We start from the raw sequence: 25087 nt of genomic DNA on the forward strand, positions 1-25087 counted from the left end.
AGAGCCAGTCCTTGCATTGCTGGAGCGCGTCTTCATTGCCTGAGTGACCCCCAGCATTGTTGGAGCGTGTGTCTTCATTGCCGGAGCGACCCTTTGCATTGTTGGAGTGCGTGTCTTCATTGCCGGAGCAACCCTCCGTATTGCTGGAGTGCGTGTCTTTATTGTTGGAACGACCCTCTGCATTGCTGGAGTGTGTCTTCATTACCGGAGCGAGTCTCCGCATTGCTGGAGCGCATGGGTAAAACGCACGGGGAGAGAGTCGTGGGTAAAGCCACGAGGAGAGAGAGGGGATAGTTTAGTCTCTTGTTTCTTTTTTTTTTGGATTGGGGGGTATTTGCTAGGAAAGGTGGCTGTGGAAAAAAAAATGAAAGAAAATGTTAGCTGGGGGTAAGTTGCATAGATAGTATACTTGGGGGGTTTTTGTAATTTTCCCTATATATATATATATATATGTGTGTGTGTATGTGTGAAAAATCTAAAAAACGCCTATAGGCAAAGTGTGGTGAAGTACTACAGTATTTCCCCCTTGTCACGAACATGTTATGCCTGTGACGGTTTTGCCTAAAAACCGCCACGAACCTACGAGGTCGTGGCAGTCCCCGTATATTTTTTGCTTCAAATTTGCGTAAAAAAAACCCTGTCACGGGCATGCTATATCCGTGACGGACCGCCATGGACATGTGGTCTTTAATCCACGCTGTCCGAAAAAATCAGACAGCGCTGAGCCCTTGGGCGAAAATACTGTTCATTTTTGCCCATAGGCGTTTTATAGTCTCTTCCATATATATATATATATATATATATGAAAAATTTTATACAAAGCCAAGGCTCTAAACAATCAAATCAAAGTGCACCTCAAAATTTTCACTAGAAGAGGTTGTTTTGATTCCCAAATATCCTCAAATTGATTATTTCAAAATCAAGATGTATGGACAAGAAAAAACAAAGGATTTCAAGTTTTGAAAATATTGCGTAATGCATTTTTGGACCATCAATTTTCAAAATTTTCAAGTTTTTATAAATTTGCTCGATCTATACTATTTTTTAAGATTTAAATTCTATAATTAGAGATGAAAATATATTTTAGGGCTATCACAAAGATTTCCAGTATTGAAACCACATTTCTCAACACCATTTGAAGGTGCGCTCTACTTTGATTGTTTAGAGCCTCGGCTTTATACAAACTATATATATATACATATATATATAAAAAAGTCCAAGAGGTTAACATTCCATCAATACAAAAATATGCTATTGTTGACACCGGGATCCAATAAGTTTTTAGCAGAAAATACAAAAATATGCCATTGTTGGAAAGGTGAGAGAGTTGAGAGAGAGAGAGAGAGAGAGAGAGGCTCCATTGTCACTGAGCCCCACCAGTGGAGCACTTGTTCTGCTGTTGGCTTGCTCTCTTCCAAGACAAGTACTCACACACACACACAATCAAACTAAAGCAGGTAAGAAGGATTTTATTTATTATTATGTAAGCAATCACTTCTCTTGTTCATATCAAAACCAGAAGTGGCTAATGTTTACATTGAACATAGGGAGAGAGTCTTCCATGATTCAGTTTGTCCCACTCAACTGAGAGAGAGAGAGTTTCCATAATTTAGTCCATTTCCCTTCCAGCCCCTCTTTGAGGCAGTTGCATGCTTACAATATCTTCTCTTGGTAGAGCAACGATCTCGCCGTTACCAGCTTGTGTGTCGTCACCTCGAACAAGGCATGGCGCCTCAGGTGATAAAAGATATGTCACTTTCTGATCTCTTCGAATCACCAAGTATGCAACCCCTGCCAAATACATGGCCATGCCTGAAAATCCCAGTATTCCGACAAAGACAGTGGCCACTATTGAAAGTTCGCCCTTGATAAGGAACTTGACGAAGCCTGTGACGAGATAGTAGACATTGATTACCATGATGGCTGAACCAATGATCCAAGTGACAACCATTAGCTGCATGCAAGGAGGAAGTCAGCATCAAGAATTGAGTCCATGTGTTGGTCTGAGTGTGTGTATATATATATATATATATATATATATATATATAGAGAGAGAGAGAGAGAGAGAGAGAGAGAGAGAGAGAGAAAAAGAGCTTAGGAACCCTCACATCAAACATTTTGGAAATCCATGTCATAATCTTAAAATGAGTGGCCTTTATGTCCTCACATATCTTGGAACTCTTTAAGGGTCTAAAGTAATGTTAGCAGAGTGGTACAAGTTCATAACCCTCCTATCTCTTTCCCAATATTGGAAGAAAAACGCTTAAAAGACTGGTACAAGTTCATAACCCTCCCATCTCCTTCCCAATATTGGAACTTTGAATTCTTGGCATGATAGAAAGAAAGGAGCCTAATATTTTCTCAAGAAAAAACCTCACCAGCATTGAATTAGCATAGGGTCCCATCTTTATGTTGCTGCTTGTAAATTTGAGAAGTGGAATGAGAGCAAATGGGAGCTCAAAGGAAAGAATCATCTGCACAAACAATTGCGGATTGTTCAAAGTGAAAATATGGTATCAATTTACTCTCTCTCCCCCTCTCTCTTTCTCTCTCTCTCTTTCTCTCTCTCCCTCTCTCTCTCTCTCTCTCTCAACAAACACACAAAGATAGGGACATGCTACTCCCTTCCATTTCTGCGACTAGCAATTAGCTGTCAAATTATATTATTTCAATCATTAATTTGCAACAACATAACACATGTTAGCCATTGAAATGGATATAATACTGTCCTGAGAAAAGTCAATCTTGTCAACTGTGATTTCTAATCCCACCAATACATTTTTGCTCTGATCGTTACTACAAAAACAAGCAAACATGTGGAGGCAATTTCTCCATATTGGGCTGTATAGCATTTAATGAAAAAATTGCAACTTCTTATAGAGCTAGAAAGAACAAATATGAGTAAAGGATCTTCTTACCGATGCGATAATAATCAACTTCCCTGCTCCAGCAGAGCCACCAATAATGGCCACAATAAGACTTGGTATTATGGCCAGACATCGAGTTAAAAAGTTTCGAATCCATGGAGTGAGGCGCAGATCCAAAAAGCCCTACATATGGACACAGTTCTTGGAAGTAACATGCGATAAATATACATGGTTGAAAATTTCAGATACTAAGCTGTGATATCTATACATGAACTTATTACCACTGTCAACAGAATAATGTCTGACAGATGAATAGTTAATTCTCAGCATGTTTATATTGGTTAAAACAGGATCCATATGCATCAGTGAGTAAGGAGGCTACCACTACAAAGTTAACCAGAAATAGGCCCCATGATATTGAGAAGACATGCACAATTAAAAGAAGGCACAAGAAGTTAACCATAAAGAATGTCTTTTTAGATTTTTGCATAATTCTATGAACTTACAATACCTGCATGACATACTGTCCTGCATATGTTCCTGTTATTGTGGAACTTTGACCCGATGCCAGCAAAGCAATGGCAAAAAGCTTCGAACTCCAACTACCCACAACATTCTAGACCAAAGAGAAAGTAAAACAACATCACGAAATGTTTATAAAGCATACAACGAACTTCAAAGATAAAAAAAATGCAATAAGGAAAATGATTCTGCTGCTTTTAAAATGTCAATATGCACTGTGTCAATTATAAACATATCAGAGTACATATTTTCTCAGTGTCATCTATGTCATGTTCAAGAGTTCATATACGAAGTAATAGCAACATAACTATTAACATGGACATTTCCTTTTACCCAGAAAAAGAGCTTGTTGACTATCTCTTGAAAATAATACTCTCCCAAACATCCTCAGAGAAAGGGGCTGAAACTCATTTTTAAATTCTAACCCATTCTTTATGAAAAACTTACGTTAGTCTCAAAAATTTCTACAGGTTAAGAAACAGAACAGAATCCAAATAACAAAACAACAATCTTTAGAAAAAGGTACAAACTATGCATGTATAATAAAGAAAGGTGAGATATCGTACTCTAAGCAAAAACGAAGCCCTGTTGAGGTCCAGGTCTTCACAGTTCTTCTGATCCTCTGGACTCAAATTTGAGGAATTGCATACAGCACCACTCACAGAAATCACTGAAACATTTATGAGAAATGCCACAGCCAAAGCAAATGCACTTTCAATGGTGTAAAATCTGCAGGCCTCCTACCACCAAAATCCATTCCAGCAATCACAAGTGACAAAACAAACAAATATACACATATACTATATCTACAATTACTGTCATAGAATTTTCAACTTAATGCCAAACAATGTCTTAAAAATAACTCATACTCAGAATATGTAAATGTCTTTTTTCTCTTTTTTTTTTCTTCTCTTTCTTTTGGGGAGGAGGGACCTATGGTTTGCCAATAGAACTAAAAGATAGTAAAGACAGTAATGATGACGGTGTTTACTTTAATTCGATTAATTGATCGAGGAATTTTCCTAGAAAGCACCAAGGCTGAATGGAGAAACAGATTGTGCCTGTAAGAAAAATATAATCAAAGCTATTATAGAACTTACAAAATTTATATAAAACTCAATGTGAATAATTCTTAGAGGCTTACGGCATAACCATGGCACCGAGAAGGGAGATTGCAAGGCCAGTTGCACCATTTCCCTTGAGTTGAGGAACAAATAATCCTTTTAGAACTTCGGAGGGAATTGGCTTAGCATATGCAAGTTCTCCAAAGAAACATGCTGCTATTGTAAACACCAGGAAAGCTATGAGAAATTCAAGTTTGCGCACCTGCATGGAACAAGAAGCCTATTAGACATACAAATTCAAATCTCCAGTTGGATAATGATATTTGTAGAAAAACGAAACAGATAATAATGCATAGAGTTCTTTTTCCCTCCTAGCATATTCCCTTCATTCGTTTTCTTCTTTTTGCATGACGAATTACATACCCCATATTGTTGCAGCGCAAGAAGCATCAAAGTGCTCAACCCAGTAAGAAGAACTCCACACCACACAGGGATCCTGAATAGCATGTTTAGAGCAAATGCTGTTCCTATGACTGCAAAAAGAAGGATGTCTTAATTAACCATTTGCCAAATAGTTTGAATTCATCACAAGATAAAAAATTTAAACTTAATTCAGGTGACATGTAATTGATGCATCAAAAAGCGTGGCTCAGTGAACATGATTCAATATCTTAATGAAGTTGTCATAATAACAAACACAACATTCTGAGAAGAGCATAACTGGTTACAAAAATTAAGTCGTATATTCTTTTGTAAAAACAAAAGCTGAAATACTAAACAACATAAAAGGAAAGTGAAGCATGTGAAAAAACAAAATTAAAAGTTAATACCTAAAAGAGAAGAACCAAACTAGTACAATATGGTCTAGACTAGCACGAATTTTACGAGTTGCTAATTCTGATCCCCTGTCTCCTTAGACATAGCCTTGGCAAGAGAGAAACATCAAGTTTTTATGAAAACTCTCTCTCTCTTAAATTTGCATTCACAAGATGTAGTTGGTGGAAGGGTTTTAGCCCATGTACAGATATTTGAATGGTGCAACACATGGGAATTGTAGTCTTGCGTATTATTCATTAAATTAATATGTTCACAACTGATCTTTTGATTTGAGTTACTCATTAATGTAAGGAATTTAATCTCCTACTCTTAATTAACTCTTTAATTCTGGAATTTGTTATACTAATCAGATGCCCTATGAATAAAACCGAATGTCCAAGGCATTAAGGATTTAATGGTATACAGGATGAGTCCAAAGTCCAAGAATGATAACTGGATCATTTAAAATCTAGGTTTTACAAAGCTCAGAGTGCCATCCAGGCTCTTAATGTAGATATAGTAACATGTTAAATGGGACAAAGAACAAAAATAATGCACATTTAATCATATCCCATGCTTTTAGGCACGTATAGTTCAAAACCAGGGCACAAATTTTAAGGTTCCTAATATATGAGATCAACAAATAACATAAGTAAATTCTAAGGAACTAACTCCAATAACACAAATTACGGCATTATTTCCTTAATGACTATTGAATGAAAAAGTTCTAATGATCATTTTTGCAAGCAAGAATCATCATATCATCGTCAAAGCTTTTTCCCAACTAATTGGGGTCAGCTACACAAATCTAGTCCGTCATTCTGCTCTATTAAAGGCCATACCCTCAGTGAAGCCATAATTTCTCATATATTTTCTCACTACTTCCAACTATGTTCTTTTGGGATTACCGCTTGCCCTTTTTGAACCTTCCACTCGAACTAACTCATACCTCCTAATAGGTGTTGTACTGGATCTGTGCCACACATGGCCATCGCACCTAAGTCTACTCTCTCTCATCTTAACGCCTATTGGTGTCACACCTAAATTATTTCAAATGTATTCATTTCAAATTTTATCCCTTCTGGTCTTGCCACTCATCCATCTCAACATCCTCACCTCCGCTACACTGATTCTATGGATATATTGTTTTTTGACCGCCCAACATTTTATGGTTATATTGTTTTTTACAAGCAAAAACATACTATACATTTCTTATCTCAAAAGCAGCTAATCAAAAGTCAGTGCTTCCCATTGTAGCCAATCACATTTTTAAGGTTCCAAAAAACTGAACTCTTATCTCAATAGCAGCTAATCAAAAGTCAGTGCTTCCCATTGTAGCCAATCACATTTTTAAGGTTCCAAAAAACTGAACTGTTGATTTGTGAAGAGATTTCCTTTTATTAATTGTCCTTATTGCTAAGAATGGGATTCAAACTTGCAACATGGAGTTGAGACAATGATCATCATATTACGAAGCTCTTCCCTCCTCCACTCTAGTTTCTTGTCTTCTGAGGGGAATGATAAAATGACCTGGACACCTGCCCCCTCTCGCATCTACTCCTCTCCTCCTGCAAAAGCCTCCATTCGCACCCCAACCCCCTCCTGCCCCCTTCTACTCGGCTGTGGCTAAGGACTGGTTCCCTTTGGTTCCGCCCAAGATCCAAATGTTTAATTGGATAGCCTTCTCTGAAAGAGCTTGATCGTCAACCTGCTTCAAAGAACAAGTCTCCAGTTCCCCCATAGGTGCACTATGTGCCTAGAGGAACAGGAGACTAATGCCCATTTGTTCATCCATTGCCCCATTGCCAGCTCGATGTGGGGGCACCTTCTTCAGCTCTTCAGATGGTTTTGAGTGACTCCATCATCCATTCCTCAACTGGTCGATGCTGGCTTCTCTCCCCCATGGCCCAAAACATGAGAGGTTCCTTTGGCGCGCAGCGGTTGCTGCTACCCTTTGGGTGATCTGGTTGGAACGCAATAATCACACATTTAGAGGGGAGAAGATGCACCTAATGGCACTATTCGATAAAGTCAAATCTCTCATCATTTTCTGGGCTAAGAACCACAACCTATTCAAGAATTGCCCACTCTTGGACTTCCAACTCAAGTGGGGGAACTTACTCTCCCTAAGAGCAGTTTGTGTCCCTTGTTCCTCTATGGAGATCCCCAGGGCCAAGTCAAACTTAACTTTGATGGTTGCTCTCTAGTTAACCCGGGCCCTGCTGGTATTGGGGGCATCTTCAGAGATTATGGGGGCACTACGATTTTTTCTTTCTCCCAATTTGCAGACCCTACTGACTCCACGGTAGCTGAAGCCTTAGCCCTTCTGGTGGAACTTCGCTACTTCAACCCCTCTTGGGGTGCAACTCTGGTAGTTGAGGGGGATTTGAAGAAAGTCATAGATTGGGCTTATAGGTCTTCCCTTTGCACATGGAGATTGGAGCATATCTTGGACAAGATTTTCCACCTTTGCAGGGCTACACACATTGTTTGACAGCATACTTGGAGGGAGGTCAATGCCGTGGCAGACGCCCTCGCTAAGAATGGCGCCTCACAGCAAAACTTGCAGGAGACCTTCAAGCATCTGTTTGAGCTCTAGACAACACATTTTGTTTTACTTTATGTACCTGAGCAAGTATAGCATTTTTTGGAACCCGTAAGGGTTTTTTGAAACATGAACACCCGGTCTCTGGGCAGTTCATTTTCTGTACATTTTCCCAATCAATACAGTTAACAGCTTCAATAATAATAATAGTTTGGTTGACTGTCATCCTTCTCCCAGTTTCCTGCTGATAGGAGCAACTAGATACTTAGTGATACTCCCATAGTGTAAGAATAGTTATGTTCTGATAACAAGAGCCAGAATAGCTTTTTTACTATCATAAAGAGAGATTTGTTTTCCTTTATTTTTCCTCCACCAAGATTCTTATGTACTGTAACATCCAGATACATATTGAATTATTGATACCTCCATAAAGCATGACTAACCATTTTTAGTCTATTTGAAGACAATGTTCTTTATTTGCTTGACAAACAAAACAAAATCCATGTATAATACAGAATGCAACCTTAAGCACCCAATTACATAGATTTAAAATCATGATGTAACTGAATCATCAGTGATTTAGTTGACTGCAGCATAGATTTAAAACCATGACATTACCAAAGTAAGAAACAAATTTGTCCATTGATAAGTAAGATAACACCTTCTGGAATGTCACATGCCACTATGGCGATTTCGGCAAGAATCCACAGTATAAAATTAGGTGTCCTCGGATACTCCGCACGACAATGCTCTGCTAGGTGTTTGCCTGCACGAAAAGTAGAAGGACGCTAACTTAGCACACAACCTTTAGTCTAGGAAATGACATGAAGAACTGTTCTTGACAGTAACAAGAAAATGCTGCGAACCTGTTACAACACCTAAATTCGCTGCAAGGGTCTGAATTACCAAAGCTGCACATGAAGCTACTAATATAATCCATAGCAACTGAAAAGAGAAAAAACAATAATATTATAGGAGCACAGCCATTTCTCCCATTTTTTTTCCATTTTATACAATACATTTAATGCAATGGAAACTTCATTTCCATAGAACTTCATTTGCAAAAGGAATTAAAAGCAATCATATGCATATAACTTCATTTTCACAATCAATCATAAGACAATCTTTTCTTTCTTGGCAATCATATCAGAAACTTTTCTAGTTTCACAATGGACTTTGGGTAGTACATTGCGGTCATAACCATCCGATGAAACGATAGACAGCCACTGAGAGTGGGACCCACAGGGTTCATAACCGATTGTAGTGGGACCTACTCTCTCTTCCTCTATCCACTTTGATCCCTTCATCAGATGGTAATGGCCCCAGTGGATTATGCTTTTCCATTCCAATGGACTCCAGTATACTTTCCTAACAATATATCCCAAAATCCAATCCTAACTTCCTGAAGGTCCAGTCACATACCTCGTACTTGTAACTTGCTCCTGCCTGTAAATCAGTCTGAACTGCACGCCAAAGTCATCATGACAACACACATCATTGATAGCTAACATAAAACCGTTTTTTTTTTTTCTTATTAGTGAAGAGTAAGAAAAGATGCATCTTACAATTTCCAGGATCAATATATGCAATTGAAACAAGAAATCCAGGACCCACGTAAGAAAATAAATTCTTCCAACTCTTCCTCTGCAGAAAATGAACAGCCTGAATTTATAAATAACTCACACTCGTTGCATAACACGCGCACTTTACTCAACGCAAACACATCACACACATAATCCAGTATCCCGAGAACAAACCCAAATTACCCGTACAAAGGAAACAGAATTTGGCATGATTCTCAAATCAAACATTAAAATAAAGGTGCATGGATTATGCCATTATCATACGTATCAAACAGAATAATTTACATCATCACATATATGTGTCCTGAAATGAGAGTGAAAATACTTTCTCAATCAATAAAATAATACTAAAACTGAATGACATCACTCACAAATGAATAAAACATTTTTAAATAAAAAATAACTTAAACTCAGAAAATAGAGCCTAATAGTCATGGATCACAGAAAACATAAAATTCTTAATTATAATGTTAAAAAATCAAGGAAATTGTTAAGTAGTATGAGTATCACATCTGGCACGATGATTTGTTTTCGTTCTCCATTCTCAATGAGAGGCGCATTGGGAAGATTATCATTTCCACTACTTGAAATGAACTGAGGGCGAGCCTGGTGGGATTGACAGTGAGCCATCAGCTTCAATCTATAGCTTTAGAAACAACCTGTTTCGCCTGTAAGGATACAAAATCAACAATGATGATGATGATAAGAATAACCAGTGTTTTAGAACCCAGAATAGCAGGTTGAACCAGTCACCACTAGTTCTGAGCCTTCTTACTGGTTCTCTCTCTCTCTCTCTCTTTGCTCATAAAATAAAGAACAACCGCCAAAAACTGGTGGGAACTGAGGCAAAGCCGGGGGAATAGTAGTACTCAGATTGATAAACGAATGGATCCGAGCCAGCTTTGAGCAGTTTGGAGACTGCTCAATGATTTTTAAAACATTGACAATAAGTGTCACTGGGGGCTATCATAATATTGTCCCCAACAAGTTTTACCATTAACTTGCTTGAAAAATTATCAAACTGGTTCAACTATCAACTATCACTTGTAGAGTCATAACAAGTTGACAAAGAAACAGCGAAGAGAACCATGCTTCCTTCTACTATTTGAAAATTGCGATAAAAAAGAGAAGTTATTACCCACATATCTGCTAATACAAGCAACCAAGAGTACCTAAAACTTTCCCCACTTTTTCATAGAAACACAAATTTTGAAAGGCCTCAGATAAGTATCTTAAATTCACCGAATTGGTATAATTTATAAAGAAAAACATCAGAGCAAGAGAAAAATGCTAAAAGCAGTGAAGTATTACATAACAGAGCCTTAAAAGTGTACCTTTAGCAAGCTAAACTAAGTTTCCAGTAGTTCCTCTGAAACAAAAATAATTTGGAAAACTAATACCAAAATCTAAGAAGATTATCAAGGAAACAAGTAATTTAAATGCATGAGATTGGCAAAAGTTTGAAACAATACATAAACTGTTAAAAGAGGTCCCCAAAAACTAATAATATAAATAAAAAACTACAAAAATATCTCAGATAAATTCAAAAAAAAAAAAAAAAGTAATCAAATTCAAGCCTTCGTTTCTAGGAAATTGAGAGGAATTACATTAAAGACGGAAATGACAGAAATTATGCAGTAAATCTCCTCATTAAAAATGGTGAAAAAAAATGCAATGTTTTGATCTGAACAAGGAAATGGTTAACTTACGCATAAAGCTCCAGAAGGCATGCATCAGAGCTCTCCAAATCACGGATAATTTACATCAAAATCACCGAAATTAACCTACGCAAGAAATGAAACTCACTAAAATAGTCAAATAACAGTGAAGATCATTACAAGAGATTAAGTCAAACTAAAACACAAAAGAGAGGCACTCAAGATCATAACAGATGTATATACTGAGTTAGAAAATGAGGCCAAAATCTGTTGGGATTACCAGAGTTTGTTAATTAAATTCAAATCTTAAATTTCTAATTTTTATATTGTTGTACATTGGATAAGTATGTACCTTTTGTTAAGTAAATACCAATAATCAAGCTTACAATCAAGAGAATAGTTTTTTCTCTTTTTTTGCTTTTTTTTATAATTTATTTGCATTGGGCCTTTATCTTTTTGTTAAGTAAATCCCTATAATCACAAGAATAGTTTTTTCTTGACTTGTTAAGTAAAATCAAAGCCTACAATCAAGAGAGTAGTTTTATCTTTTTGTTAAGTAAATTCCTATAATTTCTTTGCATTGGGCCTTCATCTTGCTTTGGCAAGCACGCATTATCTCTCTCTATACAGGAATCCCAGCAATTACAAATCTATGTCAGAAACTTTAACAGGAAAAATCCAATTTTTTTAAATACAGTTAAATTACAGGGATAAAGTCGTTCAATTATTTTTAATCTACTCTATTACATTACAATCATATTTATAAAAAAGTCAAGCATTTTCATAGTAAGATGAACTGATGAACAGAAAGAAAAAACAGTGACATAAATATAAAAAAGTTACAGCAATTCAATTAGACTACAGGAAAATCAGCTCAAATAAAAATTAAAATTGAGATTCAAAAGCAGAACTGAAAAGTTACAGCAATTCAATTACACTACAGGAAAATCAACTCAAAGAAAAGCAAAAACCGGATTTAAAAGCAGAAATAATGACATTAAATGCTTCATGAGAACTGCAATGCTGAATAAGTCGAGTAAGATTGGAAATAAGATAGAGAAATACAAAAGACATAACCTCTTCTCTGAGATAATCAAGAGATGAAAACTCATGCAGAACAGAATAGAAGAATGTGTATATATAGAGAGAAGTGAAAAGCATTGCTCACAAGAGAGAGAGAGATAGAGAAAGAGAGAGAGAGAGAGAGAGAGAGAGAGAGAGTAAACTTGTGGAAAGCGAACAATGAACCTAAAACGAGAGAAGGATAGAACAAGGGATTAAACGTACAAATCTAGAGAGAGAAAGTGAGATCCTGAAGTTTAATTATGACATCTGAAACCTTAGAGAGAGGGGGAGAGCGATGAATTAGAAAATACAAGATATTAGAGATTAGAGAGAGAGAGATTAAAATATAAGATACTACAGAGAGAGAGATGAATTTCAAATATGATACTTCCTGTTTTTTTTGGTAATACAGATATATAATAGAACCAGATTTGGAAATACTTGCTTCTCACTTTGAAGACTAACTTAGAGAGAGATAGAAAGATGAATTTCAAATATGATAGTTACTACATTTTTTGGAAATATAGATAATAGAACCAGAGCAGGAAATATTTTCTTCTCACTTTGAAGAACTACAGACAGACAGAGAGAGGGAGGACTCTGCCAAGTTTCATTTCTTTTCTATTCAATATGTAACTGTGTAAATTTTCCTTATCCATAAATAAATAAATATATATTTTTGTTGGTTCAGCATTTAAATGCTGGTATTTTAGAGCTAAACATGAGTTGTTGTTTTCTTAATGAGAAATACAAGCAAGAAAAATAAAAATAATTAAATGGAAAAAGTTTATATAGAACTTAAGCTCTAATCAAATTAGAGCCTACCTCACAACTTTTATTAAAAGAAGTTGTTTTGATGCCCAATTATCATCAAATCGATCACCTCAACATCAAGATGCATAGACATGAAAAAAAAAAAAAAACAGATTTCAAGTTTGGAAATCAGGCATCTTATATCGTTATTTTTTTACCGTCAATTTTTAAGATTTTAAAGTTTACATATATTTGTCGATTTGCACTATTTTTTAAACTTTAAATTTTATAATTGAAGATGAAAATATAATTTAAGGTTGTCGCATAACTTTTCATTATTGAAACCATATTTCTCGATACTATTTGAATGTGGGCTTTAATTTGAGAGTTTAGAGCTTCAGCTCTATACAAACCGAAAATACTCGAGAGAAAAACAAGTCAAAACAAAAACAAAAAGTAAGGAGACTTGAGAAAATAATAAGTCAAAAAAAGACAATAAAAAAAATTTTAAAAAGAAAGAAAGACGTGTTGGAGAATAGGAAGTTTGTTTTTTTTTTAAGGTAAATGAGTGAGGAAGAAGGACCCGACCTATTTGTCTTTAAATAAGAATAAAGAGAAGTACAGCTCCTAGATTTACAGCCTTACCATAGGACAGTTGCGCAATATTATCAAATAAATGTTTAGAGAAGCAGAAAATCCCTCATATAAATAATTAGGGCGACAGAGGAGATAATTACTTAGATTAGGAGAGAAACAAGTGTTAAAGATAGGGAGAGGGAGTGACATAAGTTAGGGGAAATATAAGAAAAATAGTCAAATTATTTCAAAAAAATTAAGGTGGGTTAGTGAAAAGAAAAAGTTTAGTCAGGGGAAATGAAAATATCATCCATAAACTAAGAACTCGAAACAAAAATTTCTAGCAAAAAGATTGAAGAATATAAATTTATATAAAAATGTTCAATGTTTAAAATAAGAAATAAGAAGGATGTTTATGATATATGACTACCTACCTTGTGTTAATCAACACATTTTCAAACAAATTCTTTAGGAGGTAGTGACGTGAAACGAATCTTACAAAATAACTATTCGATATTAAATTTGTTAATTTAATCCCCTTAAAGAAGTTGGATGCTGGTCTAAGGTTTGACCACTTTAGTAAGATTTTCCCAAACAAGATAATGTTTTCTAAAATAAGTTAAGCCAATTCGATACTATATAAGACCGAATATAAAAAATCTGAGGGCTTCAAAATTTAGGCATGTAACTTTCTTAACCCATAGACTAACCTCATTGAAAACATGACCCAATTGAACTATCTATGCACTAAAAAAATAATTCTCTAGATTGAACAAAGACCATCCAAAATTTTCAAGGGCAAGATCCAAGTATCAGAAAAAATTTGATTTTCAAAAAAAAATCAAAATTTTTTCTTTAAAAAAGAATCACCTAGTAATCTCAGGTGATTTCTAAACATTCAGACTGAAAAAGATTTTCCTATATAATTCTTTTGACTGGGGAGTAGAACCACAGTATATGCTTCCGTGGGAGCATAATGTAGGTGCTGTTAAGTTAATATGTCCGAATTAGTGATGAAGATCAATAAATGAAGGAGAAGAATATAAAAAGCTATCGAGTTGTACGGGCGTATATATGCGATAGAGACACATTAGATATATGCATAAATAAAACAAAAAGAATATATAGACAGCGTCTGAAAGGACATTGAATTTGCAATGTGGGGCACTCAAAGCACTTCATAACCATTTACATTTTGAGTTCTTTATAATGTCCCCCCACCTTCTCCCTTTTCCACTTACAATGGTGCAAATGAAAAGAGAATAGATGTCCCTTTTTTTCTCTTCACACCAAAAACTTCTTTATCTAAAGTCATGGTATGGTAGTAGTGCGCCCGTGCTCAGTTATCACCCGTGCTCATACCGAGTTATCATGTTGTAATTTTCAATCCTGCTCACACCACCTATTGGCACCTTCAAAAAAGCCAACTTCTTAATCTATATGAAAAAAATGAGTAGGGACCATTCTTCCCCACTTAATTACCAAAACAAAAAACATTATATCTCTTTCTTATCTCTTTCACTCTTTGACGGGTGTAGAGGAAAAGAGAATAAATATCTCTCTTTTGTCTTTACACCAAAAGTTCTTTCTCTCTCTCATTTGTAGTGTGTTATAGTGTGCTCTATGGAAGCATTCTATTTATTTAAGAAAAGTATAGAACGAGACCATTTACTTTTGGTATAAAGTAAGACATTAATCTTAATCACTGTATTTGAAATTGAGTAGCTGTAATTATTTTATTGACCAAGCTCAAATTTAAAAAACAAAAAAATTAAACTTTGTGATATATATATTCAAGCTATCAAACTTCACATCGGATGGTTGTAAGTAATTGTGATCACCTTGTATCAAAGGTAAATGGTCTCATGGTATACAATCCCGTATATTAATTTCCTTGGGTAAAAGATCAAGAGTAGGTCTTCAATTTGAAATTTTGGGATCTACTTCAAAATTATTATATGAGCATTTAAAAAGAAAAGAAATTTAGTTTTTGAATTTAAAAAGTTGGATCTAACCATCCTCAGTCTCGTTGCATTCTTCTTTTGAGGCATGTATTTTGAATTTTTATTTCTTTACCCTTTTTTTTTTTTAAGGTTAGTGGTTAGGTCAAGGATATCGCATTGTGGAGATTTGGGGTTCTAAAAATATATTTTGACAATATTTTTACATTAAGGATAGTATACAATGAGACTACTTACCTTTGATACAAGAAGATTACAATTACTTATAAACATCTGATGTGAAGTCTGATTGTTTGGGTGCGTCACAAAGTTAAAAAAATTTCTTTCGAAAGTTGAGCTTAAATGCAAGTTTCACATCCAATAGTCAAGATTATTTGTGACCATCTTGTACAAAAAGTAAATGGTCCCACTACATATTTTTCTTTTATATTAAAGAACATATGCCTCCAATGCATATAATATTTTGATTTTTCTTTATTTTTATTTCTAATTGAGAGGTTGATATGAAATTGGGACCCAAAGAGATTTCTATTTTGTCTCCAGATTTCTTGAGAGACGTAGAGAAAGGGGCAACACTTGCATTATCTCTTTTTATATATTTCTTCTGAGAGAACAAGATAAACCTTGAGAGACAGAGAGAGTGATGTATCTAATTTTTTTGTATGGATTTCTTGAGAGGATGTCTTATTTCTCTTTAAAGATTCGGTATGAGATGTGGAGAGATGAAGAATGCATGTCTGTCACAAGGATTGAGTACCATACTTGGAAGAATCAAGCTGGGGCTCGAGGGGTTAGCAGTTGATGTTAGCAACACTATATTTTAAATTCATGAGTTCTGACTCCACTCACCAATAGTTTAATAAAGCAAAAAAAAAAAAAAAAAAAGTAGAGAAAAAACGAAGAAGAAAAAGAGAAACTTGATGGCCTCTAGGTTTTCATTTCTCTCTATTCTCTTTCAAGATTTCTTATTTCTTGAAAAGGAGTGAGGGAGAGAAGCCTCACATTTCTTTCTATTCTCTCTAATAAGTATTTCTTTCTACTTTAGGAAATATTGGAAGGTGATTTTATTTTCTATCTACTTTAGGAAATATCGGTAGGTGATTCTCTTTAGGAAAGTTTTTATATGGGTGAGGCTCTAAACAATCAAATTAAGGCACACCTCAAAACTTTATCGGAAGAGGTTGTTTTGATGCCCAAAATTTCTCAAATCAATCCTCTCAACCTCAAGATGTATGGACATGAGAAAAATGAGATTTCAAATATTGAAAATAATGTATCTTGTAATGCATTACCTGAATCGTCATTTTTCATGATTTTCAAGTGTCCATACATCTGCCCAATTTACGCTGTTTTTTAAGATTTAAATTTTATAAGTAGGGATAATAATAAATTTTGAGGCCATCACAAAGATTTCTAATACTAAAGCAATATTTTTCCACACTATTTGAAGGTGCGCCTTACTTTATACAAACCATATCCTTTTATCCTTTTTTTTATGGACACAGTTTCTATGCTGCTAGCCCGCATATTGCATAAATGCATGCTTGGTAATAAATATATTTTTTAAATATAATTTAATCTTAATTTTTAGAGAATATAAAATCTTTAATATGGAAATCATAAATATGAAAAAAAACAAAATTTTGAAAACTAAAAATAATAATTATATTAAAAAAAAAATGTGAACAATCAGTCACGCTTGTTTTTAGATGAATGAGGTCCACAATTTTCCTTTCTTCATGGATGCCCAATATTTTCATGGCACAGGACCGCTCGAGCTGGTCAAAGGCTTTTTATTCACGCTCACCTTTTGTGAATCATTCTTGCTAAAGTCTTCTCATATTCCTGTGATGCTTTAACATTAATAAAAGTTAAATGATATACTGCTCATGCGGGTGCATATTGTCCATTTGCTCCCTCAGGCAAAAGTGAGGGTTGTTGAAGAAAAATTTTAGTGCACAAGATGATATGAAGATATTGATCAGATGATATGAAGATATTCATCAATTTTAGGGCACAAAATAAAGCTCTTGTTGGACATCTCAATAGTTCTATGCAGACTTTCTCTTGATTTACCGTTATGCGCAACTGTGATGTGGTCGTCGTTCAATTACTTCAACATAGACACCTCACGTAATTGCATTCATTTTGGGGTGCAGTTCGCATACACGTATGCAGCCGTATGTCTAAAGGTAAGGTGCACTTCTAAATTTTATCATGGTATATAATTTTCATATAAAATGTTCATAGGATTGTCTCAAAATCTATTTTTATATTTAATTATAAAAATTTAAATTTAAAAAATAGTTAAAATCAAGTAGATCTATAAACATATGAAAATCTTGAAAATAGACGGTATAGATAATATGTTGTAAAATGTACTATTTTTTAGACTTAAAATCTTTTTATTTTTCGTAGTCATATATCTCGATGTCGAGATGATCAATCAAATAATTTTTCAACATTAAAACTACCTTTTTTGATGGATTTTTGAGAGGCATCCGTAATTTTACATTATAAGGTAGCATCCTCATATAAACTTTTTCCTTCATTTTTGCATGTAACAACAAAATATGAGTTTTTTTTTCCCTCCTGCTATAAAAGAAGAACGAGCTTTCTATGCTTCCCCTACTGCATAAAAGTTATATACTTCTCCTATCCAATAATCCATTCTGAGTAGATGGTTGAGATAGCCCCCATCACAACTATTTCATTTGAATATTTTTTTTTACAAAATATTTTGATACCAAATTGGGCATCCATTATTCTTTTAAACTCGCATCTGTAAAAAAAATATAAAAAAAGATATTCTCAATAAAATAAAATGACTAAAATATCCCTGAAAGTTATAAAGGCCATTTTGGTTATTATATTTTATCAAAAAATTATTTTTAATATTTTTTTAGGAGCACCCTATTGATATGATGACATGTATTAAATTTAATATTCATATAATTTGTAGAAAAAACTAAAAATAAAATACTCTAATGCATCGGATCTAAATCAAATGGTAAGTGGCTCACTTAATCTAAATTAGACAGCTGGATGGGGGGAAGTATATATCTTTTATATAGTAAAGGAACTATAAAAACCTTTCCTATCAAGAAAATTCCATTATTAATAATATTTTAATAATAAATATTTTAAAAATAGTAGTTATGAATAATGGTGATCCAAATCATTCTTCAAAAGCTTTATCCCTAACCTCCAACATTGGGAGCCGACATGGCCGCCTGTCTTTTGTCCAAGGGGAAGAGCACATACACTCTTCATCTACATGCTAAAAAGTCTTGCTTGTTGAATATAAATATATATTTCATTGATGTCACTCTCAATGTTCCTTTTTGGGAAGTTCTCGTATTTTAGTTCGAATGACACGAGCCACATAATCAACAACAAGAGGCCAAAAAAAGAAAAGGAAAAAGTTTATATAGAGCCAAGGCTCTAAACAATCAAATTAGATCCCACCTCAAAACATTTGCTAGAAAAGGCTGTTTAGATGCTCAAATATCCTCAAATTGATCATCTCGACATCAAGATGCATGGACATTAGAAACAAATGGATTTCAAGTTTTGGAAATAGTGCATCTTCTAACGCATTTTTGAACTGTCAATTTTAAAGTTTTTACGTTTTCATAGATTTGCTTGATCTACACTATTTTTTAAACTTTAAATTTTATAATCAAAGATGAAAATGTATTTCAAAGCTATCACAAAGATTTCTAGTATTGAAACCATATTTATCGACATTGTTTGAAAGTGCGCTTTACTTTGCTTGTTTGGAGACTCGGACTCTATACAAACCGCACCCAAAACAAAAACAATAGTAAGTGATATACAAGAAGGAAAATCCTCCCCCCCTCTCTGTACAATGAATGTACCACACAAGGATGCTCTCTCTCGATAATGATATGATAGATGAGTTCAAATAATTTACACTATAAATACTAAAAATAATAATTTTACTCTTTTAATATTTCATAACATTAAGCTTTAAAATCATTCAAATAATATTCTGATAAATTTAATATAGGAAAATGGTTTGATAGGGCTGCAACCCTATCAAAATAAGCAAAGCTTCACCTCAAAACTCATTGAAAATTGTAATTCAAGCATTGAAAAATCTTTACATAGATCATCTTGGCTTGAATGTTATACTTGTGAAAAAAATTAGGATTTCAAGCTCTAAACATAATATATATTGTAACAAATTACATAGACCATCTATTTCACCCAAAAATAAGTCTCTTATAGAATCTCAAGATTTGTATTGTTTTTTCAGTTTAAATTTTATTATCGGTGTTGGAAATTTATTTTAGAATCATCATGGAGATTTCCTTTGCCCAAAGTGCTTTCGAGATGATAATTTTACGTGAGGCCTCATTTTGTTTCCATAAAGCCTAGGCATTATAGAAACTTCATCCTTTAATATATCACAATATTTTACGACATTCCATTATTATCTAGTTGAAATTTTTTCTTATAATGGTACATGTAATTTGAATTCAAATTTTAGCTATTTGAGAATTAGAAATTAGCATTGGAAAAAAAAAAAAACATAACACCAGTGAGTAGCTTTAAAATCTTAAAGAGGCAAATAGGGAACAATATGGAAGAATCGTCCATAAAAGTACAAGTCAAAGGTAGTAAATTGCCAAACGATTTCACGCTCCTGAGGGAGCATAGTGTTCATTTATTCCGTCAGTAATAAACTAATCTCCTTGTATTTTTAGGATCACAAATTTTGACGATGTTAACCTCTTCAATCTATATGTTGTATTAGATGACATTAATTTTCAAATTACATTCTCTATGGGCTTGAAAAAATTAATACCTCAAGATTGAATAGCAACTATCCAATTTTGGAGGAGAGATCAAAGTGTTATAAAGCCAAAATTTTATTTTTTTCATTTTAAACATAATCACATACTGATTTTTATAATTTCCAATGAAATTTTTTTCCTAAGTTAGCCATCTACCTGAGGGAGTAAATGTATAGTACAATGTTCCCGTAGAAGCATAGTGTGGATTTGCACATATGGAACGGGTGAAATTAGCTAATTTACCTAAGTTCGGTAATTTTACAGCGAGGTCTTATTTCCCTGTTTTTGTTATTTTTCTAACTTTGCCCCCATGATGCGTCAAGCAATGACATTTTATTTTTTATTTTTATTTTTTTTAATATTTTAGACCTCAGAGCTTTCAAACATTCCACCGCTTTTGAACTTTTCTTTCCTGAGTATATGCGATCCGATGTTCAAAACCTCAGACTGCTAAACTATAAAAAAAATTATGAAAATTGCGGTATGATGTTTATCAAACACCTCTATAAACAATGATGGGAATAAAATGTAGAGCAGTATGATGTTGCAATTATTGGACCACTCTACAAATAGGGCAGTTTGATATATTTAAAGTATTGGATCACTTCAAAAATATTAAAAAAATAAAAATAATGGTAAAAAAAGAGGTTTAATATTTGAAACATGGCAAAAAAATTTTAAAAAATAAAATTATGGACCAAAGGCTAAATTCGGTAATTTTACCTTGTCCGTATGTAAAAAAAAAACCCTTTTTTCTAAAGTAAAGCTTAAAGTAAGCTATTAAGTTGGATAATGAGCTTTGATGTTTCAAATTTACTATATACAGGAGAATATCGTCAATATTCTCATTTGTAAAATTGTTAAAAATATTTATGTTTGTAATTATCATAATGCAAATTCACTTTACTAATGTTAATAAAATTTATTTAACATATTGAGGTATTGGTAATAATCCTTCTACCAGATATACAAGGGCGATAATATTCTAATAAAGGTCCCTGTTGTGGGGTCGGTGATAGCCAAATCATCATACCCCATGTTTTATTCTAAAATATCAAAGGTATTATCATAAAAAGAAAAAATGACTGTGATATTATGGTTGTGATATTTAACTTAAAACAATATCACAGCCATAATATCAATCATTTAAAGATGCTTAAGTGATGCCTAGAGAGAGAAATTGAAAGAGAGTGCTATTGTAATATGTGAATATACTTGATATTTTTTAAAGTTAAACATCTTTACAAAATATTTTGACACCAAATTTTGGGTGTCCACTCCTCTCTTAGCTCCATTATTTTAAGTTAAATTCCATCCAATTTAACTTAAAATAGATTTTTAAGAGGTGCCTCATTTCTTTTATTTATATATATATATATATATATACATATGAAAATTTGGGATCCATCTAGATATCACTTTATAACTATAATCAAGGAAAAATTGGATTTTGTATTCTAAAACATCTAGATCTTTCCCTTAAACAGCTGGATGGTTTATGTTCAATCTTGAGATTGTCAGTTTTTGTTTTTTATTTGGTACAAGGAGAGTACAATTTTATTTTATTTTTTCCCTTTGAGATTGCTCATATTACATCCCCAAAATTTGGGATAAAAAAAATATTCCTAAAATGAATTTTTCCAGAAAGCAGTGGATAGATTGCATACTCCCCATGCGAGCATGAAATCTTTTGTGCTAAAGAAACTGGTTCATCTATATCAGAAGAAGGTGGTTCACCTTCCTCGTCCCTCTGCTTTGCACAGTACTGTTTGTTTGTTTTTTTTTTTGGTAATTCAGTGGGGAAGTTCCAACTTCTATACTCCAGAACTTCTGGGAAATTCAGCTTCTAGTTGTCTAAGTTCCACTTAGCTCTTATTTCTCTCATACTTCCACTTCCTCGACTCTTTTCTCAAGGCTAGAACCAGGCACTCTCTTTCAATTTCTCTCTCTAGACATCACTTAAGCATCTTTAAATGATCCATTAGATCAAGAATACAAAGTGGGGTTTAACATTTATGTGCCCACTCTATTGTTCTATCCATGGATGATCTTAAAGAGTACACTTAACAATAGGAAGCTATTTATCCTTCTCATTTCATATTTATTTGCTAATCGAAATAAGGGTGGCAATGGGATTGGTCGTGTAGGCTCCGGGTCGCCCCAAGAATTGGACCCAACCCGACTAAGTCTCCTTGGACCGTGTTTGGGTCGAAGTCATTTGGACCTAAACTTGACCGGGGCCGGAGTCTAGCAGTTCAAAAATGAAAAACAAAAAACTTATTTCATGTATTTAGTATATATTTAATATTTTTTACAAATTTTATGCCATGTCTAGTAGGGTCAACCCGAACCCGACAAAATAGGGTCCATACCGGACCTATCGAGTCCAAAACATGAACCCGGACCTGAACCTGGCTCACGATTAGCACCCCTAAATAGAAAGTATGTAATGAGACGCACTACTTTTAGTACAACAATAGCCACTGACTGTAAAACTAGGTTTACAATAACGGTAGGTAAAAAGTTTTACAATAATGGTAGGTAAAACTAAAAAATAGTAACAAACTATTTTTTTTTTAATTGACTAAATTTTATCAATTTTCGAATGTGCACAATAAAAAATTAAAAATTAGTTACAAACTATTTTTAAAGGATAAAATTTTGACTTAAATTCATTAAATTTTCCATAACAGACAATAAAGATGATTTCCTTTATCTAGCCAAGGAAAAACAAATATTTACAAATGTTTGAAAATGGTACTAAAATTTGAAATATCAGGAAAATATTTTTAAGAAGACAAATAATTATAGATTAAAAGTCTATTTTTCTTAGTGAAAGACAAAAAACTTCTAATAAAAAATTTTAGGAGGTATAAAACCAGAAAATGATTTTTTTTTTGATAATTCAGAATTTTTAATAATAAAGAAAAATAAACAACTATAGCTCTTTAAAAAATGAATTTCTTCCGTATTAAAGATAGCATATTATATTTTTACTTTTGAAGTTCTAGAAATTCATGAGAAAAATTTTAATTATTTAAAAATCATAAAAATTAGTTGTAAATAATTTTCAAAAAATAAAAAATATTTAAGCGAAGGAAAAATTGAAGAGAAGATGGTTTCCATTGCATATTTTTTAATAAATCCCAGAAGCATTTCAAAGTTTGCAATCAGAAATTTGAAAATACGTCCAAACATATTTTTAATTCATAAAAATTTGAAAAGGAAAGTATTACGTTTTACAGTTAAAAAAAATTATAGAAAAACAGGAAAATGAATCGTCATTAGAATTTATTGAATATTTCCTATGAACATTCCCTTTAAAGGTCAACAACGTAATACATTGCAATAATTACAATGTGGTTTTCTATTGCACAGACCATAAAGCATGTTATCATATCCTTGCTCTCTTTTTAGTTGAGAGGGGAAGACAGGCCTCTACTCTACCGGTGCTGTTTTTTCAAATAGTTTAGGAATTAGTTTTTTTTGAAAGTGTTAGTGAGGTGGTGTCACTAAGAATGAGATATGAATCGGAAAATTTTATAAACAACTAAAACGAATGCAAATACAGAGAAAGACAGGAAAGTAAATAACAACTTTGAAATTAGAAAACAGAAACAAAAGAACTTTATATTCTTTATCAAACATTACCTGCTAAGAAGGGAATGATAAGGTAAGAGTGAGAAGAAGAGCGAAAGTCCTTGGCGTCGAATAATCTCTCTTCTTAATTCTCTCTCTCTCTCTCCCTCTCCACATTCTTTATCTATGTCTTTAATGATCTCTCTCCCCATATGGTAAGAAAATTATTCCAAAACACCATATTCCTTTCTTTCTTCTCCCCGTCAAAATACATGGCCATATCATCACCTTCGGAAATACTAACTCTCTCGCGTTACGTATCAATTTTTTGTCCATATTTCTCTCTCATAAATGAGGAGAATAGAATTCTAAACTCTTTTATTTGAAGGTCACTCTTTATATAGAGTTCTTTCTTATTCTTGTGATACATGCACAACCTTTACTTATGACTTTCTAATGAAGTATAGATATAGAGAACTATATAACATTGATATTAAGTCGCACTCGCATTTAACCATCAAATGTGAAATATGACAATTTATTGTGTAACATAATTAAAATGTTTTTGAGCTTAAATTGGGTCATTTGCCCACCCTAAAGCACCAAATTCTGCATGGTTAAGAGTGATTGTGACATCCTAGTTCTAAAAAATAAATGGTCGCATTGTATATAGTTAGGCACATGAGCTAAACACAGCAGTTGTATGAAAGGCATTCACTTAGTAGAACTATATCTAAGCGTATTTGTTAAACAAATCAATTGAAGTACATAATTAAACTTAAATTTAACTCAAATTTTTTTTTTTTTGGTCAACGGAGGAATGCTCCACCCATGATAAGAATGAAACTCAAAAAACCTAACAACACACCACCCTAATCAACTATCCTTGAGTCCATTCCAAACTTAGCATATGCTTTAACTTAAATAAATCAAATATTTTAAAATCTAATAGTGCCAACATGCATCTGCAAAAAAAAAAAAAAAAGTTATATCGATATTGAAAAATTCTATATTGATCATCTCAACCTTAAGATGTATGGATATAAAAAAAAAGTGAATCTTACATAATACATTATCGAAACAACCCATTTACAAGATTTTTCAAATATACGCTTTTTTTAGATCTTTGATTAGGGTGAAAATAGATTTTCAGTCTCTCATAAAAGGGTTCGAGGTAAACTACATAGTCCGACAGGATTTGAGGTACACCTTGCTCTTTCAAGCATTAGAAATCCCTCTAATTGATCATATCAACCCCAAGAAAATAAAAAACGA

General features: G+C 33.5%; 1 protein-coding gene across 16 annotated transcripts; it reads right to left on the reverse strand.

Annotated features, from left to right (window-relative positions):
- Positions 1-1449: 1449 nt before the first annotated feature.
- Positions 1450-12820, reverse strand: LOC18427271 (metal transporter Nramp1-like). Of its 16 annotated transcripts, none has more exons than XM_088857234.1 (15): positions 12684-12820; positions 11107-11181; positions 9908-10065; positions 9380-9458; positions 9237-9277; positions 8681-8759; positions 8476-8580; positions 4877-4986; positions 4534-4715; positions 4381-4450; positions 3956-4129; positions 3379-3483; positions 2919-3050; positions 2379-2474; positions 1450-1954 (listed from the first exon to the last, which is right to left on the reverse strand). In XM_088857234.1, the coding sequence occupies exons 3-15, from the start codon at positions 10025-10027 to the stop codon at positions 1610-1612; spliced, it is 1638 nt and encodes a 545-aa protein (XP_088713360.1). In that variant the 5' UTR covers positions 10028-10065; positions 11107-11181; positions 12684-12820; the 3' UTR covers positions 1450-1609. The 16 variants fall into 16 exon arrangements, with proteins under 16 accessions (XP_088713360.1, XP_088713369.1, XP_088713363.1 ...); XM_088857243.1 differs by having other exon boundaries at positions 9237-9272; positions 12684-12766; XM_088857237.1 differs by having other exon boundaries at positions 12631-12726.
- Between the last annotated feature and the right edge of the window lie 12267 nt (positions 12821-25087).

This window comes from Amborella trichopoda, chromosome 2, assembly GCF_054954075.1.
Source record: "Amborella trichopoda isolate Santa Cruz 75 chromosome 2, AtrichopodaSantaCruz75HAP2 v2.0, whole genome shotgun sequence".
In the NCBI taxonomy this organism is placed as follows: domain Eukaryota; kingdom Viridiplantae; phylum Streptophyta; class Magnoliopsida; order Amborellales; family Amborellaceae; genus Amborella; species Amborella trichopoda.

Bases quoted from the DNA above. Each gene is read 5' to 3' on its own strand.
- LOC18427271 (XM_088857234.1), bottom strand. From the start codon at position 10,027: ATGGCTCACTGTCAATCCCACCAGGCTCGCCCTCAGTTCATTTCAAGT. The intron at 3,051-3,378 runs GTATTGTAAGTT...GTCCATATGTAG, and splicing joins CAGGACAGTATGTCATGCAG to GGCTTTTTGGATCTGCGCCT. The intron at 1,955-2,378 runs GTGAGGTTTTTT...CCTTGCATGCAG, and splicing joins CCTATGCTAATTCAATGCTG to CTAATGGTTGTCACTTGGAT.